The sequence below is a fragment of the Malaclemys terrapin genome, chromosome 1 (assembly GCF_027887155.1).
Source record: "Malaclemys terrapin pileata isolate rMalTer1 chromosome 1, rMalTer1.hap1, whole genome shotgun sequence".
NCBI lineage: Eukaryota > Metazoa > Chordata > Testudines > Emydidae > Malaclemys > Malaclemys terrapin.
The window spans coordinates 218,125,148-218,149,086 of record NC_071505.1 but is presented as its reverse complement, the minus strand read 5'-3'; the positions used below and the strand labels follow the sequence as shown (position 1 = coordinate 218,149,086).

Here is a 23,939-nt window from a genome sequence, read left to right as displayed (position 1 = left end):
TGGCATGTGACGAGATTATGTGTATTCTTTGAGCCATAGAAAGAAATGGCATATGTCAGAATACTATGAAACCTTCATCAACACTAAGTTTAGGTATTATTCAAGTTTTAGGATCATAGATACAGATATAAAACTTCTTCTACTAGAAGGAGCCTTCCACTGTAGGTTGCTTAATAACTGATGTCCATCAGTGAGTGTTTGTGATAAGGTTTGTAACTATTTTCTGACTATGCTTTGTAAAATAGTCAAATATTGTCCTTTTCCTAGTTCATGGATCTATATGAAAATACAGTGTTTCCTGTCAACAGTTCATCAAAACTGGATACAACTTTCTCCCTCACTATCTGATTAGCAACATTCAAAATTCAGTACAACTTTTCATGGTCTGTTTTCAAGTTTTGAGTTGGTTTAGTTGGATTTTGTCATATGGTTAAGTCATATGTTGTTTCTTCCTGATGCCTGATTGGCTTGAGTATCTATCTAAGTTGCTCAGGAAGGTCAGCAGAAGCCATTTGGACTTTGATTTTTCATGCTTTGTAGAAAAATGGGGACCATGTATGCTCCCTAAAGATGCCAGAGGAGGAAACAGAGCTGCCAAGAAGCAAAGAAGCCAAGGAGGGAAGCGGGTGATGAGCCTCTCCTTCTCATGAAGACAACACAAGGTTGGGGGTTAGTAGGTTGTCAGTGGGTGGTTTGACAGAAGACCTGTTGAAGCAAGGGAGATGAAGTACTTTGCTTAACAGGGATTGATTTAAGCAAGTTTAAATCTTATGATGAATCAGGATCATTGTACTCACAGTGGAAAGAAGGAATTTATAAGGGAATACTCTTTCTATAGACTCATTGACAGAGATATTTTTTTTCTCCCTTTGTGACTTGCCAGTTAAACCCAAGCTTCCTGTGTCCACAATCAGAAAACTATACCAAATTTAAGAAGGTATTTCACAGAATAGCTGATTAGCATAAGGATAAAATCTGGACACTTTCCCACTACATATTTAGATCTAGAGTGTGGCTCTTCCTCATGAATGAAGAGAGCAGATTGCACCCCTGGGTATGTCAGAGCTGCTCTGCAGGCCAGTGTGTTAGTATGCATGTCAAAAGCAGGACGCGGTCAGGACCCTACCTCTTCCACTCCTCACCTCTTTCTTGGAATCCTGCTTTCTATAGCACAGAGGCTGATATCAGGAGTGCCCCTGTACAGCTAGAAAGTGTGTGGGTGTATGTGTGTGTGTGGAGGTGTGGAGTGGGGGAAAATTGGGGGAAGCTTCTTGAAGGCATACAGGAATTTTGAAAGGGAATATATCTAAAATATACTGTATCAGGTGACAGATCACATCAGTTGCTAGTGAAGGAAACACAAATCTGCATGCACAAATCATGTAGCAATGGATTTAAATGTTCTCAAATATTTAAAAATAATCCCTCTTTCCATAAACGCTGGAATGATGCTAAAATGGCTGTGGCTAGATACAAAATGACAAATACTGTGAGAGTAAATTAATAGTAGGAATATACAGATCCTGTGGGAATGTGGAATTATAAAGTAATCCTGGAAGAAGCACTTAGAGGGATCAATCCTGCAAGGTCCTGACCAATGTGTTGAGCACCCTCAACTCCCATTGACATCAGAGGGAGTTGAGGGCACTCAACATGTCATATGAGTGTTCAGCACCTGGCACAAGCGAACTCGGAGAGAGTAAATATGGAGTGTGGCTACTGTTTAGTTGTGACCCATTTGTACGATTATTTTTTCTTCTCCTCTGTGTAACATGAGAAAATAATGAGGAAGGGTGACTCCATAGAGTATTAGTCAGAGCTAAAGCATATTCCTAAAAAGAAAAAACCTCATGTATTAAAAATGTTTGCAATAAGTGTCACCACAATTAATGGCCTAGCAGCCTGAGAGAGGTTCTCCTCAGATTCAATGATCTGTTGTTTATACAGCACCATAGGTTTGCATGGAATCTTATAGAAATATAAACAACAGGCCCCAAGGAGATTACACTCTAAGGGTATGTCTACACTACCCATCGGAGATCAATTTATTGTGTCTAGTATAGCAAGAGGTGGAAGCGGAGTCGACGGGGCAGCGGTGGCAGTTGACCCCGCGCCATGAGGATGCGAGGTAAGTCGACCTAAGATACGTCGACTTCAGCTACGCTATTCTCGTAGCTGAAGTTGCGTATGTTAAGTCGAGCCTGCATCTAAGGCCTGGTCTACACTGTGGGGGGGAGGGGATCGACTTAAAATACACAACTTCAGCTACGAGAATAGCATAGCTGAAGTCAATGTATCTTAGGTCGACTTACCTCGTGTCCTCATGGCACGGGGTCAACTGCTGCCGTTGCCCCGTCGACTTCACTTCCGCCTCTCGCTGTGGTGGAGTACAGGAGCTGATGGCAGAGCGATCGGGGATCAATTTATCACATCAACAGTAGACGCAATAAATTGATTCCCGATAGATCAATTGCTACTCGCCGATCTGGCGGGTAGTGTAGACATACCCTTAGGCAGTTGTTCAGTGGGGTAGAGGGAATAAGGAGCTCCTGGAGTAGGGGGTTGTCCCAATAGCAACCTCTGAACACAGGGGCATGTAAAAGAAGCTGCCAAGGTTGTCCCTTAGGAGCAACTCACCAAAAAAGGGGTAGAGAGTGTCCCATCATGTGCTGATGAGCCAGCCAAGCAGGGTCAAGAGAAGTGCACTGTGCTCCTTGAAGGTAGCAAATTACTCTCTTGAGACCAGCAGAAGGAGCATTGGGAGACATGGTGTGTCTCTGAGGCAGAATATTTCCCCTGTGATTTATGGTGCTCAATACCACCCCTCACAAGAGGCTAGGCCTTAAAGAAACAACCCATTTCTAGACAAATGACAGTGTGGGGCATATCTACATGGGGGCACTCAAGAAAGTTAAGATGAATCAACTAAAGGTGTGAAGTCAATGTGCACTGAGTGTCAACCCCGTGTGTGGACACTTCCATTCAGGGATAAAGGCCTTGGCTACACTTACCAGCTAGTTCGACGGCTGGAAATCGAAGTTCTGGGTTCGACTTATCGCGTCTAGTCTGGACGCGATAAGTCGAACCCGGAAGTGCTTGCCGTCGACTGCGGTACTCCAGCTCGGCGAGAGGAGTACCGCGGAGTCGACGGGGGAGCCTGCCTGCCGCGTGTGGACCAAGGTAAGTTCGAACTAAGGTACTTCGACTTCAGCTACGTTATTCACGTAGCTGAAGTTGCGTACCTTAGTTCGAATTAGGGGGGGTAGTGTAGACCAAGCCAAAGTGTCCTTAGTTCCCTGTAATTTAAATCTTCCTCCACTGAGTGAGAGTATTGGGGGGATGGGATGTTAAAACACTTTAATTTATGCTTATTGACTTCACACCTTTAGCTGATTAACTCTAAACCAGGGGTGGCCAATCTATGGCATGTGTGCCAAAGGCAGCAGGTGAGCTGATTTTCAGTGGCACTCACAATGCCCGGGTTCTGGCCACCGGTCCGGGGGGCTCTGCATTTTAATTTAATTTTAAATGAAGCTTCCTAAACATTTTAAAAACCTTATTTACTTTACATACGACAATAGTTTAGTTATATATTATAGACTTAGAAAAAGAGACCTTCTAAAAACATTGAAATGTATTACTGGTATGTGAAACCTTAAATTAGAGTGAATAAATGAAGACTCAGCACACCACTTCTGAAAGGTTGCCGACCCCTGCTCTAAACTTTCCTGAGTGTCCCTGTGTGGACAAGTCCTTAGAGACTGTCCCTATTTCTTTGCCCTCTATAGAGTTTGCGTGGGAGGGAAAAACACTTGCAGTGATGACTGACCCTCTCTCCACCATCACTTCACAAGAGATGGGGACATCTGTGCATGGAAGGTCCTCTCTATGTATGAATGATGGTAGCATGCCCTGAATCCTAAGACAGAGATCTTTGTTGTTTTGAGTTGCTCAGATAAATAGAGCTATGCACATAAAACATGCTGTTATTTCTTATTATGTTTTATTAGACCAAATTTTAAAACATTTACGCACTTTTTTATTCAGCCCTTCAATGTATTCCATCCGTAATCAGAAAAAACCTCACTGAAATTAGCAAGAGCTTTTCCCCAAAAAGGACAGAATAAAACCCTGATTAAAACTTTAGGATTTGATCCGTTGTTGTTGTTATGCCTCTTGTGACATTTTTACACATATTATTTTTTAAAAAATTGAGGACAGGATATTTGGAGGAATGTTTTGAGAAAAACAGCTGAGAAACACAGAAACAGCTGTTAAGAGGCACGCTTGGAAAAACTTGGCTAGTTAAAAATGTTCAGAACTTATTTAGTTACAATTTATACACTTAAAGTATCAAGTTGCTACATCTTGAATGAATACCTATACATCTGCCTGCCCCTAAAAGCAATAGTCATGTCACAAAAACTATTTAAATACCCTCCACAAAGAGATACCCGAGGTAGGCAATGATTTCTTTGGCATGACATCCACAAGCATTCCTGAGATTCCTCACATTTTTAAGCAGGTGGCAGTGTAGGTTAAAGAGACATAATAGATATTTCCTGTTGTTGGAAGAAGTTGTTACTTCACAATTTTCCTTCAGTCCGAATTTTTAGGAATAATTTACCTAGCATTATCAGCAACTGCCTGCCTGAGAGTGGGAGCTAGGAAGGCATTTTGAAATGTATGCATTTGTCTAAGGAGAGAGGAATCCCACTATGTTATGATATTTCCAGGAGAGTCTCCCAGGCAGCACTTCCCAGAATGAGATACCACAGTACCAAACATATGGCTTCTCTTGTTTAATACCATTTTAATCAGAATTATCTGCTGGAGGTATTGTTGGATGTCAGAGTACAGTGATTCAGCATACATTTGTGATATGCTGTTAGATATTGGTGGTAGTGATTTTAACAAATACACTCTGTCTTTGACATTTCATGTACTGGATCTTTCAAGCTGCAGCTGATGTTGTTGTCCTGGTGGAGAAAGGAGGGGAGGGAATTGTGTTAGGTTTATATTTGTACATTTTACTCCTTTTGTGGTCTTTTAGGAGAGTTGTTGTATTATCATAAAGGAGCAGAAAATCAATGACTGGTAACTTCTGTGCCTGGCCAATAAGTCTTTTTTTTTAAATGGTACAGTACCTGACTAAATACAAACAACTATTTCCAGTTTAATAAACAATGCTAAATAGCCTTGATCCTTGACTAACTTGGGAACACAGCAACAGCTCTTCATAGGTAATTTTTAAAGATGACGACAATCATTAGAAAAAATGTGCTATAAACTGTGGATTCTTTCACATCAAAGGTAATGAGAAATATCTTTGTATTTGGTGTTTTAAAATATTTGTTTTGTGGGAACCTATTTAAATGAGTGAAATAGTGTTTCTGGTGAACTGAGTTAATGGAAGGGAAGGAGGATGAGGATATAGCTGAACATAAAGCGGAGGTAGGAAAAGTAACTTGTTTGTTTGGGAAGTGTTAAAGGGGATAAATGCCTTTTCTTTCTCCATTGATTGATTGATTTGCAGAATGCTAACATAGCAGGTTCCAATAAATTCATTTATTTACCTAAAAGAAATTACTGAACTATTTTTATGACAGTCATAGGCTCCATCCTCAGGTGTGCTGGGCCCTGTTCAGTGCACCTACAAGGGATAAAGGTGATACTGTGCTACCTTTGTACCGGCCCCAATGCTGGGACCACCTATGGACTGCTTCAGTCCCTGGTGCCCTTCAGGGCTGCTCTAACATGTGCCAGCTTGTAACAATCTCAGAAAGGCCATAGCAATTACCAGTACCAATGTTAGCTCTTTATGTACCTCAGATGCACCAAGTGATGTGGCACATCTTCAATGAATTAAGTTCTCAATCACACCAGGTCTCACTCCACTTTATCACACGAAGACATAACAAATAAATAAACAATACACGGGCTGGGAGACACCTTGGATAGAGCACTGGACTGGGAGTCAGGAAACCTGGGCTCTATCCCTGGCTCTGTCACTGACCTGCCGAGTGATTTTTGGCAAGTCCTTTCACTTCATCTTCCGTGGGAACCAAAGGCAAGAGAAGTGGGGGAGTGGATGAAGGAACCACTTCACCTGTCTCCTCCCTCACGAGGGGCAAACTGGCCCTCGCTGCTCCCACAAATGCTCTGGGAGGGCTCTCCCCCTCTTCCCCACAAGCACTCAGGTCTTGGGGCCCCTTCTCTCTTTTTCATAATGGCTGAGGAATGGGCCTTTTCTGGCTGGAGAGAGGCCATTCACCAGCACACCCCTCCCCATCAGGCAGAGGGCACAGGGCTGCATTCCTGCCCTACAGGTAGCCCTCAGATACCTGGCCAGAGGTCAGGGGTTGCTCTCGCCTGCCCTTTCCCACTGGGACAAGGGGGCAGCCGTTTTCTCCCCCCATCTCCTGGGGCTTGGGGGGGGGCGGTGTTCCCTCTCCCCGGGGATGGCTGAGAGCCACGGCAGAAGGGTGATATTTTTTGCCTCTTCCCTAGGGGAAGCAAAGCAGGAGGCAGCTTCCCCAACCTTCTCCACTGGGACTGGCAAGGGGGCCTCCTCTCCCCCCTTTTCCCTTTCCTAGGGGCCAGTGACCCGTCTCCACAGGGGGCAAAGCAATGGAGGCCCCTGCTGCTTCGGGGGGACGGGGGTGCAGAGCCACCCAGGCCACCTCAGCCCTACCCTACCCCCAGGCCGTGTAGACAGGTTCCCCAGTGTCCTGCCTAGGGCCCTGCCCCTGCTCAGCCCCTGGTGTGGCGGGGCCAGGAGTTTTCTGAGTTACCCTGTTTCCACCCCGCTTTGCCGCTCTGCCCTGTCGCCCTCCTTCCTCCTCCCCTAGAACAGCTGGGCACGGGAGAGGCAAGCAACATCTGCAACATCTGGCTTCATCTGCCGGCCGGCGCCGGGCGCCCCCCTGCCCCTGGCGCAGGGAAATGGAGCCCATGCGATTCTGTAGCACACAAACGGAGCCCTGCAAACGGGGAGGCGGCGGGAGAGTTAGTCACTCTTTAGGGAGGAAACGGCTCTGAACTCGAGTCACGTTCTGTGCTTGCTGCCCCTCTCTCCCCCCGCTGGAGAAAGATGCATGCGCACAAGCTGGGCTCGGAGCTGTCCAAGTGCTGAAATTTATAGGCAGGGTAAGCTCCCGTCTCATTCCGACACAGGAGCGTAGCTTTCTCTGCAGCCCACACCAATCATTCCACAGCAACATTTACAACTCGCTGCCGGGAGTAGGGGGGGAAAAAGGAAAGAAACAGCCCCACGACGACTCATAGATACTGATTTCCAAAGCAAAAGGGAAATCAAACAAACCCACAACAGATAGCTCTCCAGCGCGGCAGCGATTTCCTTTTGCATGATGTTCTTAAGGTAGCAGGGCAATTTTTATTTTATTTTTTCATCATTCCGTAAAAGCAGCCGGGGGAACCACCAGTTCTGATGCTTTGTCTCTTTTGTATTGGCTGCTGGGGATGAGCCTGGGTTTGACCTGACCATGATTCCGAGGACTGGCACTTCTTATTTTTTACCCCCAATTTGTAGACATCCAGATCTCCTCTTTTTGATTGTCAAGAAAATCAAATTATTGCTGGATTTGGGAATCTAGACAGCACAAGGTACTTCCCCCTGCTTCTCTCTGGAATCGTTTCTGGGATATTTTCCATAATCATCACACAAAACAGGAGGAATGAACGGGAAGCTAGTGAAAATTTTGACAGCCTTGTTTGCATTTTTCTTAGAGACAAACCACTTCAGGTAGGTGAAATAACTGTATGTTGATATATACCAAAAGATGTGGAAAGCATAGCTATAAGCAACCACGTTACATTAACCTAGTTTATTTGCTACGTCTGAAAGTATTTCATATTAATTTTATATAGGCAATACCTCTTACACTGGAAGAGCCCCGTTGCTTGGTAACACACACCAAAAATCCAAGTTTGTGCAATACATTTTCCACGTCTCTGATTTAAAGACACGTTTTTACAGTGCCATATTAATAACGTCTACATAGCTGAACAACATTTTCATCGTTTTTTCCCTTTTGGAATGCAATATACTCTCTCCACTCCCACTGGAAGTTATTTAGTAGGTTGCCTTGTTTTTATCTCCCAAGCTTGTCAGGGATGTGGTTATTTGTATCTACAGAACCAGCCCTCTGATTCTGGTAAGACCTTGGACCAATCAATAATTCCTTTACACTCCTTACTTCAAGCAGCAATATATAGGAATGTTCTTAAAATTTCAAAGAAGAGAGGAGATATTGCTTCAGTTATTGAGTTTTCCTTATCATTCCAAAAAAACATTGGAGGGTTATTTGTCAGAGCAATGGTTCACCTGAGTTTCATTAATGTAATATGTTGTGTGTGTGTGTATATAGTATATATGTATGCACATATACAAAGTGTGTGTGTGTGTACAGTGACAGAGTGAAATATTATTTATATTCACAAGTTTGGGATGGCCACATCATTCAGCATGGTGGTTCCAAGTGGAAACACAAGTGATTTGTGTTAGGTCATTCCAAATAAGTATACTGAATGGCTACCCACTTTTTTATTATTGTATATTACATTTATACCAGTTAAGTGGGGAATAATTTCTGTCGTTGTTAAAATATCAAAAGCAGTACCACGTCATTGTCAGAAAAATGGAACCCGCAATATCACAAATGGAACCTGATAATATCACAAATGTTGAAGATAACATAGTATTCTAACAATTCTAATATTTTAGTGGGGGAAAATAGTATTTTATTTCCTTTAGATTTCAGATCATCATGTTTGTTTAGCTGTTTGCAGATAGGTACACACGCATTGATGATAAAAAATAGTAACAAGAAATACTGCTCAAAGTGAATGATGTCTTTTGGGCACATATTTAAATACACCAATACTGTAGAAGACATTGTGATAGGATTACTTCTGATACCTCTCAGAGATACTATTAAAATATAAAACGGATAATTTAGGAACCAAACGAATTAGTCATATTTTTAAACTCACTGATTTAATAATGGTTATGACAGAATTCATGTCCCTGCAGTCCAAATTTGTTCAAGTGCTTCTAGTTTATTTTTTCTAGGGAACAACCATCTGAGATTCCCATCCCCTGAAATATCTAATACGTTGTATATACAAAGCTACAAAGGCATGGTGGTACTATTAACTTAATGCTAAAACCTCAAGACACAGACCTATTAAAAAAAGTCTGGATATAAAAACAAATTAAAGGGAAAGATGGGGGAAAGGACCATTATCATTGCTCGTTGTGGGTAGAAGATTAAAATCAGATGTGTTTGCTTCTCAAACCCTTTTCAGGGAAAATAAACACACAGCTGGTAAAGAATTGGGTCTTTAATTAACACAATTTAAAACCAACTTAGATGGAATCTGTAAAGACTATTCCTGCTCCCATGTTTTTGTTTTGTTTTGTTTTGTTTTGGATATTAACAAAGTCAACAATTTTCACTGCTGTGTGATGAGTTTTGCCAGTCATTGTATGGAAGTTTGACGCCACCTCAGGACCAGCTTAAAGTGAAAATGGTTTCAGTAGCATACATGTAACTCTGACAATAACATGAATTGGGAGATCAAAGTCCTCAGGAGAATGTTTTAAACAATCAGATAAGTTGAAGACATCTATTTAAAATCCTACAGTTTTAACAATTTTCTTTTTATAGTCTAAGTATTCTATAGAGCAAATTGTGATGCACTGATATATTTCTCTTACTTGAAACTTATTTTCACTTCTAAAATAAAGTTTTCTGATGAAAACAAGGATCCATTTTCTACCTATCTATTCATTAGTACAATCAATGTTGACGAAGATTTTTGTAAAGAGTATTATAATTTCCTCCCTAAACATAAAGGCAACGAGAGCTGAATAGTCGCTAATGGTGGCTAATAATTTGTTTAGGGCGGCTTTCTGTAAAGAACATGATTCCAGATCTGGAAAATCCCCCTCACAGACCCTGTCTCCTTCAGATTTTTTGGACAAATTGATGGGAAGGACATCAGGATATGATGCAAGAATCAGACCAAATTTTAAAGGTAAGTTTCTCTATTGATCAACTAATTGGAAGTCTTCTTGACATACTATGGGTTTTGATAACTTTACATCTGTGGCCCAATTCTCCTTTCCACTATTCCACTTTTGCAGAACAATCATTCCATTGAAATCAATTATTTCATTGACATAAAACCGGAGAAGCACAGTGGAGAATCAGGCTCCTGGTGCTTTTAGATGGAGCCGTCTTTTGGAATGTAGCCATACATTAAATAATATTTGTAAAGGATCCAGGTTTTGGTTTTGCTAGAAGTCACTTCTGTAAATCTCTCTAGTTACTGAGCTAAACAATAAACAGAAGTATGTTCCAGGTTCCCTTACTAAATACAATTGGATTTGCTGATTTCTGAAGTTTCTAGACATACAGGGCTAAATCCTGAACTCTCAAGCAAAGACCAAGTAAAAGGGCTGTGCTCATGTAAAACTCTGAGGGAGATGAGGGAATTAGGGGCCAGGGCACCCACAGAGTAGACTTCTTCCAGCCATTACTGGCTATGGGGTAGGATAGTGGACATAGCCCAATTCTCCTTTCCTATGCTGATTTAGGGTTGCCTAGGTTTGTGCTTTGGCTTGGCCACTCCCTGCCCTGCCCTATTCTCACACCATTTTCTTTGCTGTGTGGAGAATGACCATAAGCATCTTAGCATCAGCACATGTGAGGCTGCAGATGCTGAGGCTTCCACAGCTTTGGCCACTAGTCAGTGGATAAACAGTGTTTCCACTGCTTTTGACCTTTCAACATTCATGCCAGTGAGTTCAGGATTCAGTCCCCAGACAAGAAGAGGGGAGATCAAGTTTTCTCTTAAGCATTTAGAATGGCTCAAGAGCTCTACAGTTCTACCAAACTGCCTTTTTTTTTAAACAAAGAAATCTAAGCTCAAAGTGCAGTTATTGTTTGAAAAGTGACTATGTGAAAATGTACTCTCTTCCTCAATAGGTCTGCTCCCCTGTGTGTATTTCAGATGCATATCTGCTGGCTCTGGTGACAATTTTTTTTTACTACTTTTTACTCCTATTAATTCTGCAATGAAAGCTGTTGGTATGAAAGAATATTGTTCAGCCAGTGGATGCTGCTAGTATGAGAGAGGGAGCTCACACATCAGTGACAGCAATGTTAATTAAATTTCAAATCAAGAACCATTTTCTGCCTTCACTCCCTCCTGTGCAAACTGCCAAATTTGGAATGTGGAATCTTTTTTACTGTTTATGATGCATGAACCAGAAAGAAGCCAATGTGACTTCCAGATTCCAAGTAAAGCTGATGAAACTGCCAGACAAACTGTGGCCCCAATTCAGGAAAGCACTTAGGCATTGACATTAATGGCATTTTAGCATGTGCTTAAGTGCTTTCCTGTAGCAGGGGCTGTGTTGTTATAGTAAAAACAACAACTCCAAATCATTTTCTGCTCTCACTCACACCCCATGCACTCACATGGACTTCAGTGAAGTTTGACAAGGTGTAAAGGAAGGCAGAATTTGTCCTGAATTGAACAGATAAATAATTGTTAAGGACAGATTCTGCCTGGCCATTCCGTGGGGGTATAGTTGGGGAGGAGAATGCAATAAGCCATCCCATGCTACACCTTGTGTACATCAGACCAGACACAATAGCAGTCTATATACACAAGGGTGCACAGATTGCTTCTTCCCTACTTCCTGAGGGACATGTAGCACCTCCAAGGGAGAAGGGTGGGAGCAGAGAGGCCTGTGGCTCTTTCTTTCAGTGCACTGGTACGCAGAGCTGACTGGCTGCGTCGGAGATAATAAGCTATATCCAATAAAAGCGGGGATGCTGTTCTATTCCAAAGTGCTTGACATGAGTTACTTTCAATGTTCCCCCAAGGAGGTGGTGGCTCCCCACTGATTCCAAAGGAGGGCTGTGCCTGCAAGGCACAGTTAAGCCTTGGATGTCAATAAACACAGAACCCCCCCAATGCTGTTTTCACAAAGTCATTTTTCAGAGCAGAATTTCACTTTGTATCATTTTTAAATCAGAAATTCAGCTTCGATATTTGCACAAGTTCCCTTCTTCTGAATCTTTCTATGAAGGGTCTAACAGGTTATGTCATTCTTTTCTATCATCCTATCCTCTCTACAAAGCCATCATGTTTGGTGAACCAGAGTGAAGATGCTATGCATGGAGTTTTGAACTTCACGCCACCAGTGAAATCCCTGAATAACCATAAGCAGCCTTGTGGCCTATTTACTATATATTCCAGGTTCCAGTTAGTTAGCTGAAAAATACAACTTTGGCCAATGTCCAGATCTCATTAAAATTTTCCCAAAAGTACAAAAGTAGAAAGCATTGTCTTTCTAGTTTTGCATAATTTCCCCTTAAAATAAACACATGAATTTAAATAAAAAGGAAGATGGCTTGTGGGGAGGATCATAGTGAATTTCTGTTACGAATCTGGATATTATAAAGGTGTTTTTGTACTGAGTTCAGTATTATGATCATGTTACAAAACATATTTCAGTTTCTAAGATTTTACTGATCTATTTTACTTTGCTTTTGTGATCGGATCCATCAATACAATAGCACCATTCAAAGTAGCAGAAATGTATTAAAGTGTAAAATGTCAAATTATTACATTCTTGATTACATTGTATATTTGAAAACAATATATTCAATCATTTTAAGCCAAAAAGGTGTTCGAAAGAGAAGTCTCTTAAAATAGGTCTATTATTTGACTTTGCATATGGTTATGGAACAGGTAAATATTATTAACTGCATTTTAAAAAAGAAACTGTGAACCAAAGTATTTTGGATATTGTTTATGCATTCATCCAGATTACTTCTGCTTCATATCAATAACAGTTCAATCACACAGCTTTTTTTCTGATCTATAACTGCTATTTTTTGCTTTGTCAGAAAAGAGTCTGGTATTCATGAAGAAGGCAATTCTGTTGCATCCTCTTATTTTATGCTACTGAATGTACATTAATTTAAATACATTTATATGACAGGTTTCAAAGTCTGAGTCACTGGAAAACAGCTATTTGATTAACTTCTGACATAAAGGCAACTCGCTTTAGCGTAAGGGAAAAATGATTGTTCACTTAAGCAAAATGTTTTATCCAAATACTTTTTGAGAGTAATTTTTCTCATTTGCATTCTTGAATAAAAAATTCAGATGGATTAAGTGAAAGCAACAAGGTGAATATCAAATAATTTAAATATCAGACATTGATGACACAAGCCAACATTTAGCTCCTTTAGCAACAATACTGTTCAGTGTAGAGTCTTTTCTACTCTAATGACCTTATGAATTATCACTGTCATTTGCCATTATTTTGAATAGAAAATTGTTTTCCAGTTCCTATAGGCCTAATAAGAGATTGTGTGCAAAACCACCAGGGGATGAGAGTGATTGTCACCATGATGGGCACCACAGGGAGAGTTAAGGACACAGTGGCAGTCTCAGCTAAGAATTTCCTTGCTTTGAGCCTTCTAAGTCAAACATGTAGGGTATGTCTACACTTCAATTAGACACCTGTGACTGGCCTGTGCCAGCTGACTCAGGCTTGCGGGGCTCGGGCTAAGGGGATGTTTAATTGCCAGGTAGATGTTGGGGCTTGGACTGGAGCCCAGGCTATGGGACTGTCCCCCCTTGCAAGGTCCCAGACTTTGGACTCCAGCCCAAGCCCAAATGTCTACACCACAATTAAACAGCTCCTTAGCTTGAGCCCTGTGAGCCCGAGTCAGCTGACACAGGCCAGCTGCGGGTGTTTAAATGCAGTGTAGACATACTCCGAGGTGGCCTGCACTTTATCTTGCATTTACTTAATTTGAAGGTCCTAATAGTTTAACAAAGGCCAGTGAGATGAATGTTAAACCATAAATATTTAAAGGCCCAATCCAATTCTGATTGAAGTCAATGGGAATCCTTCCATTGACTCAAGTCAGCATTGGATCAGGTGCTATTACTCAAGTTGATGTTTCTCTCTTTTAGCTACCTTGTCAGGAGAACTTTGTTTCTAAAAGATAATAAGTGCAAGCTGTCCCACACATACAGTTCACTAACATAATATTAACATCCTGTCTTAAATTACAAAAACAAAGAAATTCTAAGTGGAGAGAGGCACTTTCTCTTTAACGTACTTCATTTTTTTTAGGGATAGCTGTAGTAATGGAAGAGGGCATCTGTGCTGTAATATGATAGCCAAGGGTATGCTTTCTGGTAGATAAGAACAGGAGATAATGAAGTAATGTTGCAGTGTTCTATCATGGATCACCTGTTCACCTCAGGCTGACTCAGCATGACGTGCAAAAGCACTTGCCATGGCTTGATGACCATGCATATCAACAACTTAATCACAACATGGATCATGGGGGTGACAGAAGCCTAAAATTAGAATCTCCTTGCATTTGTTGATCTTTAAAGTTATTTTAATCATTTTTTAGTTTCCATTTGTTACAACTGTATAGTCTAAAAACAAATTTAAAATGTAAACACACTACAGCAAATCAATATGAAAAACTATTTTCCAGCTATAATAATCTGTCCTTCACACCAAATGAAGTAGGAATGAACACATCTGACAGTCTTTCAGCAGAAGCTTGCACTGGATTCTCACTATCGTTCAATACCACAGGCTGCTGAGCACTGCTGAAAGCAGCATGAAGAGCCAACCAAAATCTCAGTATTGTGCTGGGTGAAATCCTGGCCCTGTCAAAGTCAATGGCCAAACTCTCATTGTCTTCAATGGGGCAAGGATTTCATCTCCACTGGTTGCTCAGTACCTGTACACTGAGGTTTAACAAAATAGGAAAAAATGAACACAGCCCTCACCAATGTGGGCAATTCTTTACGTCCACACTGAAAAGACCACAGGTGAGGCAGGACAATGGGCATGAAAGGGAGTGGAGGTAAGATTCTCAGCTGGTGTAAATAACACATCTCCATTCATTTCAGAGTAGCTATTCTGATTTACACAAGTTCAGGATCTGGTTCAGTGGGCATAGGTGCTTATATGCAATTCAGTGAATGTCTTAGATTTATTTTAGGATTTTCAATTACTCCTATTGCCAGCCAGGAGCAGCTCGCTCCAGTGCGCTTAATAGTTGCAGCTAAAGGAAAATATGAGTAGGTGAAGCTGTGAGGAACTAACCATCATATTCAGCCTGGCTGTGTTGACATAAATTCAGAGGCAGGGAACCAGTGGCTTTTGCTGGGGGGGATGGGTGGGGGACATAGATGACAAAGACAGCCCAACAAGTGGGCAGTGCTGGACAAGACGGGAAAGTGGTCTGGGTGACCTGAAGATGTATTAACACATCTTTTCCGTAGTCTATGCCAATGAGTTTTCCATGTAATCCTGCCTGTAATCTAAAACCTAAGTGGAAATTCTGAGGGAGGGTGGCAGTAAGAATACAGGACCTCTTTGACATGCTGACCTCACAAAACAGTTCCCCTCTGGGGCACAGGAGAATTAGCTGGTGCAGTGGGAAGTAACAGGCATCTCCCTGCATGAGCTTTGGTGAATCTATTTTTCTCACAGCCAATGGCTCATGATGGCTGTTGAGCATAATGTTCTCACCAGCCCACAAGCACCATCTCCCTTCAGCTTTACTGCACTCTCCTCGGCTTAATTCCTTAAAGAATCATGAGGATTAACAAAGCACCAGGCTCTATCAGTGATTCAGAGTCACTCTCTCACAACCCTTCTCAGCTTCCCTGAAAAATCCAGCCCTGTGTGTTAATTCACTAATCCAGGGACCAATCCTGCACATGCCTCTGCAGGAGAGAGTGACGGTCTAGATCCAGTTATACCAGGGGCCTCCCCATCTGGTTGACTAAGATGATTATCTGCCTGCTTTGAGCTGTGGGGCAGCATTAAGCAAGTGGAATGGGGCAGGGGGTGGTGATATCTGTGTGTGGCATGGGGTGGGGAGGATTTGGCCCCATTGTTTCTGAGGGTACACTCTATTGTGGCATAGAAGAGGTTAACAGTGTTGGTTACAGTGATGCTGTTAAAATTCGTGTTTAGACCTATAGTTACATCTAGCTGTTTTCCTTTAAGTCATGATTTGTTAAAGAATCTTTCCATTTTTTGTGTGCACTTACATTTAGGGGTCCAGCAGCAGTGCACTTTCCTTTTCCACCAGGTAGTGTAGTGCTGCTATTGCAATATATTGTGCGGTATCTTGCCCCAAAGCTGTTGTTTCTGGGGCAAGAGCGCACGTGAAACTCACTGAAGTCTTGTGAAGAGAGAGGAAGTTTGGGCGAGTAATGGCTGTAGTTGTGAAAGAGTAGCTTGCTATTATAATTCTGCCATGTCATTTTCATGCTTAGTCAGTGGGTTTAAATTGGAATAATAAACATTGACTAAAAATTAGCCTCACAACTGTTACAGGAAATGCTGTTTATGCACTTTAACTCCTTGGCATCAAGTGTCAAATTTTCCCTTATGTTTGAATCCATTGCTTGTTTGTCTACTGCAAGTACCTGAAATAAATTAGCATGTAACAAGAGGAAGAGAAGCATTATGTGACAAGGGAAGGGGAATGAATGGAGCCACAGTTGACACATGACAATGTCATTTCTTGATGTGCTAAGAAGAGGCACTGTATGCAAATGACTCAACATGGATCAAAAGATGCCAATTTAAAATAAATACCTTTTTAAAAACTCCTGTAAAATATAACAGATAAAAATTGAAAACCTCACCATGCAGCATTGGCTGTGAACCTGGAGAGCTATATTTGAGCATGGCTAACAACCTTCATAAGGCCAGACTTCAATGGCTAGCAGCTAACATCCCTCATAAGACCAGACAAAATGAGTATTAAAAAACTGGGTATTTGTCATACCATTCAAGATCCATAAGGGACAAATCTAACAGATGGCAAAATCCTGTGATCTCTTGATTGGGTGCATCAAAGGAGCAAAAGGATGCAGCTTACGCTCCTGCTAGTGCATCCACATTGTAAATAGGCAGGTTTCTCCTTTGAGATCAGGTGGATGGCCCTGGCCAACGATCTGTCAGTCTGGGGACATGGCCACGCAGTCATCCTCCCTACATATATGCTGCCATTGCCTGTGAGCGTTAGGGGGAACACCGCTATGGGGATAAATGCCATGAACAATATTCTGCCCTGAAATACTTCCAATTGATTTCTGAGGAAGTCATGTGCATATCTGAGTGAAGAATTTGGCTGTATATAAGGACAAACTATTAATAAATAATTGTTTTATCCTTTGTGTGAAACACGGTAAAGGGACTGCAATCCAGTCTGTTGGCATGCACCGCTCATCTTCTGTTTTAATGGATAAACCTATATTTACCATAGCTTTGCAAGGAACATCCTCTTTTCTATTTCTGTTTAAATTCCTGTATACCTGCTATAGTCTGCAAGGGCACTGATGGGGGCTTATGTTTCATGCCCATCACTCTTTAATTTAGGGTTCTCTTCCAATACCAGTGAAGCCAATAGGAGTTCCATGGACTGAAAGTGATCACTGTCATTATGGTGTGTTGTCTTTATTCAGAATCAGTGATTTAATTAAGTGATATCAGTGGATTTGACTGTTGCTATGGAATATTGGTCTGCTGCTGCACTTAAACTACAGAGGGAATTTATGAAAAACAAATGTCAAAGCAAAACCCAAGATCTTTGATATCAAAGAAGGAGACAGTGATCTTCCGATAAAATTCTATTTAAATTGTTTTATTTTGATGATATCAAATAGCTAAATATCCTGCATAGATTTAAATATTTCATGCAATGGAGGTTGATGCACTGGAATTACACACCCAGCTAACATCTTGATGTTTTCCGATTGCCTTAGAAAACACATGCAATTGACATATATATATATTTAATGTGTATAGATATATAATGTGTTTATATATTTATATATAAACTTACATATACACAAGAACATAAGAATGTCCATACTGGGTCAGATCAATGGTTCACCTATCCCAGTATCCTGACTTCCAATAGTGGCTGGTGCCAGATGCTTCAGAGGGAATGAACAGAACAGGACATTCTTCCGAGTGCTGGTCCCTGTGTGTATGCCACACATGGGGTACACATGCGCACCTGGTGCCTGAATCCAGAAATTCTTCAAAGCAGTGTCCATTGGCCCACACATGCCCAGTAGCTCTCCTTGTGCTCCCAACCAAGGATGTAAGAGGCAGTGTGAGTCGATGCCTCTCCTGTTCCTTCTTACCATTGCATGGCCTGAGTTGGAATGGTGTCCTCCTTCACTCTGTTGTATAACTTGTAAAGAAATAAAACATTTGTAACTAGTAATATATCTTGGCTTAGTAGTTAGTATTTAAAGTATTTATTTTCCCCCAGTTGGGGAATCCCTCCCTGGCTCCAGGACTATGCACAGAGTCCTGGGATTCAAGAATTGCATCTTCTGCCCTTTCTCCTTCTCCATTAGTAATGAACATCAGTGGTGCCTGTACTGTGTGGGTGAGGTGCATATCTCTACAAAGTGCAGTATCTGTTGCTCCTTCCCACCCAGAACTCAGGAAGCCCTGGAGCTTAACCTATGAAAGCACCTGATGGAGAAACCTATGAGGCCCTCTCCCATCCGCACCAGGGAGACACCTCCCCACCCCCCAGTATATTTGCACAGTAAGTTATTCAACTATTAGATCTCTTTTCATCCCAAATGAACATAAAGTGCTTATGTTGTTCCAGAGGAGGCATGGGTTACAACTCCAAGGGCAATGTTTGTATGCTGTCTTGGGTGAACATCCTCAGATATGCCTTTCCTTCCATTCCCCTACTTCCACAAGTCCTGGGGAAGATACGTCTGACAGAGCCAACATCATTCTTTTAGCTCCCTACTGGCTCAGACAGTTCTGGTTCATGGAACTTCCAACGTCTTCCCACTCACCAGTCAGAATCTGCCCATTCCCAGATCTCCTAACCCAGGATGGGGGGGAAAATCAAACATCCTAATCTGAGCTCATTCCACCTCATGGCCTGGTGTTTGGATGGAGTCAGAAATAGAATGCTCATGTGTGGCCCCCATTCAGAAGATCCTCAATCAAAGTAGAAAGGATTCTTTTAGAACCTACTATCTGGCCAAATGGAGATGCTTTTTGGCCTGGGCACAACTCCACCAACGTTCTATGGATACCTGAAGCATCCTGGTTATCCTAGACTATCTTCTGTCCCTGAAGACTTCAGGTCTTTCTATTAGTTAGCTGTGAGTAAACATAGTAGTGATTAGTGCCTTCCTCCCTCTGGTGGAAAGATGTTCCATCTTTACTCACCCTGCTACAATATGATTTATGAAAGATCTCATCAGGACCTTCCCACCAGAGCTTAAACCTACATCTCAATGGGACTTTAACCTTGTCCAGTTGACACTCATAGGTCTGCCTTTCGAACCCCTGGCAACGTGTGCCATGAAGAATGTGGCATTCTTAGTGGCTGTCACTTTGTACAGGGGGATCAGTGAGCTCAGAGCTACCATGGCGGATCCTCCTTATACAGTGTTTCACAAAGAAAAGTTTTCTGTCCAACTACACTCCAAATTTCTCCCTGAGATTGTTTCTGAGTTCTGTATCAAATAATACACTTATCTGTATTTTTGTCTGAAACCCCATTCTTCCTCTGAAGATAACAGACTTCACTCCCTTGATGTTCGGCATGCCCTGGTGTTCTACCTGCAAAGAACCAAAGCCCTTAGGAAATCACTGAGACTTTTTAATCGCCATAGCAGCGAGATCGTGTGGACAAGCCATATCCTCCCCGAGGATTTCTAAGTGGGTTTTGGGAAGCATTTTACAGTGCTAAAAGGTAGCAAAACTTCCTCTCCCTGGAGCTGTCACAGCTCATTCTAGACGAGTGCAAGCTGCCTCCATGGCATCCCTATCAAACGTTCTGCTGCAGGACATCTGCAGAGTGGCCACCTGGAGTTCTGTCCACATGTTTGTGACACACGATACCCTAGTTCATGCCTTAGTAGCAGTGGGATTAGCAGTATTGCAAGAATTTTTGCTATCAATTTCCTCGCATCCACCTTCAGTCTGACACGCCTTGCCAATCACCTATGTGAGAAAGACACATAGGGACCATCACTTGAAAAAGAAATGGAGGTTACTTACGGTAACTGGAGGTTCTTCAAGATGTGTTGTCCCTATCTGTATTCCACTACCCTCCTTCCACCCCTCTGCTTCAGATCCTATTGGATTTGTGGTAAAAAGAGGAACTAGAGAGGCATCGACCTGCACTGCCTCTTATACTCTTGGCTGGGCGCACAAGGAGAACTACTGTGTATGTGCGGGCCAATGGACACTACTTTGAAGAATTTATGAAGTTGGGCACATGGTGAGCATGCGTACCCCATGTGTGGAGTACGCATAGGGACTTACACATATCAAAGAACCTAAGTGATCTCTCTCCTGCCATCTATCTCCACCCTCTGACAAACAGAGGCTAGGGACACCATTACTTACCCATCCTGGCTAATAGCAATTAATGGACTTAACCTCCATGAATTTATCTAGTTCTCTTTTAAACCCTGTTATAGTCCTAGCCTTCACAACCTCCTCAGGCAAGGAGTTCCACAAGTGGATTGTGTGCTGTGTAAAGAAGAACTTCCTTTTATTTGTTTTAAACCTGCTGTCCATTAATTTCATTTGGTGGCCCCTCGTTCTTATATTATGGGAACAAGTAAATAACTTCCTTATTCACTTTCTCCACACCACTCATGATTTTATGTACCGCTATCATATCCCCTTAGTCTCCTCTTTTCCAAGCAGAAAAGTCCTAGCCTCTTTAATCTCTCCTCATATGGGACCCATTCCAAACCCCTAATCATTTTAGTTGCCCTTCTCTGAACCTTTTTTAATGCCAGTATATCTTTTTTGAGATGGGGAGACCACATCTGTACACAATATTCAAGATATGGGGGTACCATGGATTTATATAAAGGCATTAAAATATTCTCTGTCTTATTTTCTATCCCTTTTTGAATGATTCCTAACATCCTGTTTGCTTTTTTGTCTACCGCTGCACACTGCATGGACATCTTCAGAGAATTATCCACGATGACTCCAAGATCTATTTCCTGATTAGTTGTAGCTAAATTAGCCGCCATCATATTGTATGTATAGTTGGGGTTATTTTTTCCAATGTGCATTGCTTTACGTTTATCCACATTAAATTTCATTTGCCATTTTGTTGCCCAATCAGTTAGTTTGGGAGATCTTTTTGAAGTTCTTCACAGTCTACTTTGGTCTTAACTACCTTGAGCAGTTTAGTATCATCTGCAAACTTTGCCACCTCACTGTTTACCCCTTTCTCCAGATCATTTATGAATAAGTGAATAAGATTGGTCCTAGGACTGACCCTTGGGGAACACCACTAGTTACCCCGTTCCATTCTGAAAATTTACCATTTATTCCTACCCTTTGTTCCCTGTCTTTTAACCAGTTCTCAATCCATGAAAGGATCTTCCCTCTTATCTCATGACAACTTAATGTATGTAAGAGCCTTTGGTGAGGGACCTTGTCAAAGGAAATCTAAATACGCTATGTCCACTCGATCCCCTTGTCCACATGTTTGTTGACCCCTTCAAAGAACTGTAATAGATTAGTAAGACATGATTTCCCTTTACAGAAACCATGTTGACTTTTGCCCAACAATTTATGTTCTTCTATGTGTCTGACAATTTTATTCTTTACTATTGTTTCAACTAATTTGTCCAGTACTGATGTTAAACTTACTGCTCTGTAATTACCAGGATCACCTCTAGAGCCCTTTTTAAATATTGGCTTTACATTAGCTATCTTCCAGTCATTGGGTACAGAAGCTGATTTAAAGGACAGGTTACAAACCATAGTTACAAACCTCCAGTGACAGTACGTAATCTCCACATTTATCAATGATCCATCCCCTGTCATCCAGTCCCATCTTCTGGCAGTCTGAGGTGTAGGGACACCCAGAGACCATGGGGTTGCATTCATGGCTAATATCCATTGATGACTCCAAGATCTCTTTCTTGAGTGGTAATAGCTAATTTAGACCCTATCATTTTGTATGTATAGTTGGGTGTGACAGTGTTGGGACTCACCACCACAATGCCTCCTGCTGGTTGTCTCCGAGAATTAGCTCAGTCCAGTGGAGCGACCTCTCCTGGTGGTGTCCCACCCATTATCTTGCCCTTGGTTGGTGTCTGAGCCCACGTCACTCCCCAGCTCGCGGCGTCCTCTTCCGGACCACTGCCCTCCGGCAGTACCTCTTTGTCCATCCACACCCCCTTCTGGAGGCAGGGTGATTAGCAGTCTTTCAATGCCCCAGCCACCATGTCCAACCACATCCCCAAAGTCTAATCCCTCCTATCAGGGATCTGACATAGTCTGAGATGGCCGCTCCCCATGGCCGATGGCTGGGTGTACTGCAAGGGGGAAAGATGGGGATCCAGGCCCACCCTCTGCTCTGGGTCCTGGCCCAGGGACCCTCTGGCAGCAGCCTTGCTGTCCTCCTTCTCTCCCTTCATCTGTCCAGTTCCCTGGGCCACTTCCCCTATGGCCCCTTGCACTCGCTAGGCCCTTCCCTTCAGGGCCTGCAGCCTGGCAGGCTACAGGCTAGAGTTCTCTTCTGCTCCCCGAGCCTGGCCAGCACTGTGCTGTCCCTGGTGCTAGTCTCCCAGCTCTGGAAACAGACTTTCCCCTGTCAAAGGTCTGGGACAGACTGCCTGCTGCTCTCCGGTGCAGCCTTTATATAGGGTTTAGCCTAGCCCTGATTGGCTGGCTCTAATGTCGGCCCTGACTGGCTCTCAGTAAGCCCTTCCCTGATTGGCTGTCGGCCTGCGCAGGTGCTCTGGCCTACTCCTGCCCCCTCTCACCTGGGGGTGGGGCACTCGCCCCGCCACATTGGGATTACATTTTCCAATGTGCATCATTTTGCATTTATCAAAATTGAATTTCATCTGCCATTTTCTTGTGAGAAAATGTGAGATTCCTTTGTTAACTCTTCGCAGTCAGCTTTGCACTTAACTGTCTTGACTAATTTTGTATCATCTGCAAACTTTTGCCACCTCATTGTGTATGTCTTTTCTCAAATCATTTATGAATATGTTGAACAGCACTGATCCCAATACAGATTCTTGGGGGACTCTGCTATTTACTTCTCTCTTATCTGAAAACAGACCATTTATTTCTACCCTTTGATTCCTGTCTTTTAACCAGTTACTGATTTATGAGAGGGCCTTCCCTCTTATCCCATGACTGCCTACTTTGCTTAAGAGATTTGGTGAGAAATCTTGTCAAAGTCTTTCTGAAAGTTCAAGTACAAAATATATCCACTGGATCACCCTTGTTGTCATGTTTGTTGATGCCCTCAAAGAATTCTAATAGATTGGTGAGGCATGATTTCCCTATACAAACAGCATGTTAACTCTTTGCCAACATATTGTGTTCATCTATGTGTCTGATAATTCTGTTCTTTACTATAGTTTCAATCAATTTGCCTGGTACTGAAGATAGGCTTGCTGGCCTGTAAAAGCCAGGATCCTTTTTTAAAAATCAGTGTCATATTAGCTATTCACCAGTCATCCTGTACACCTGTACAGAGGCTGTTTTAAGAGAGAGGTTACATACCACAGTTAATAGTTCTGTAATTTCATATTTGAGTTCCTTCAGACCACTTGGGTGAATACCATCTGGTCCTGGTGACTTATTACTATTTAATTTATCAATTTGTCCAAAAAGCTCATCTACTGACACCTCAGTCTGGGACAGTTCCTGAGATTTGTCATCGAAAAAGAAAAGCTCAGGTGTGGGAATCTCCCTCACATCCTCTTCAGTGAAATCTGATGCAAGGAATTCATTTAGCTTCTCCACAATGGCCTTATTTTCCTTGAGTGCTCCTTTAGCATCTTGG

General features: G+C 42.2%; 1 protein-coding gene across 6 annotated transcripts in view; it reads left to right on the top strand.

The window, feature by feature from the left end:
• The first annotated feature begins 7,192 nt into the window (after window positions 1-7,192).
• Window positions 7,193-23,939, top strand: part of GLRA2 (glycine receptor alpha 2) — a 163,177-nt gene continuing 146,430 nt past the window's right edge. For 3 of the 6 annotated variants that reach the window (XM_054016509.1, XM_054016507.1, XM_054016506.1), the window contains exons 1-2: window positions 7,683-7,765; window positions 9,997-10,062. In XM_054016509.1, the coding sequence (XP_053872484.1) occupies window positions 10,033-10,062 (30 nt within the window). In that variant the 5' untranslated portion in view covers window positions 7,683-7,765; window positions 9,997-10,032. Of the gene's footprint in view, window positions 7,766-9,928; window positions 10,063-23,939 lie in introns of those variants that run through there. The other 3 variants (XM_054016504.1, XM_054016503.1, XM_054016508.1) reach the window with 2 other exon arrangements.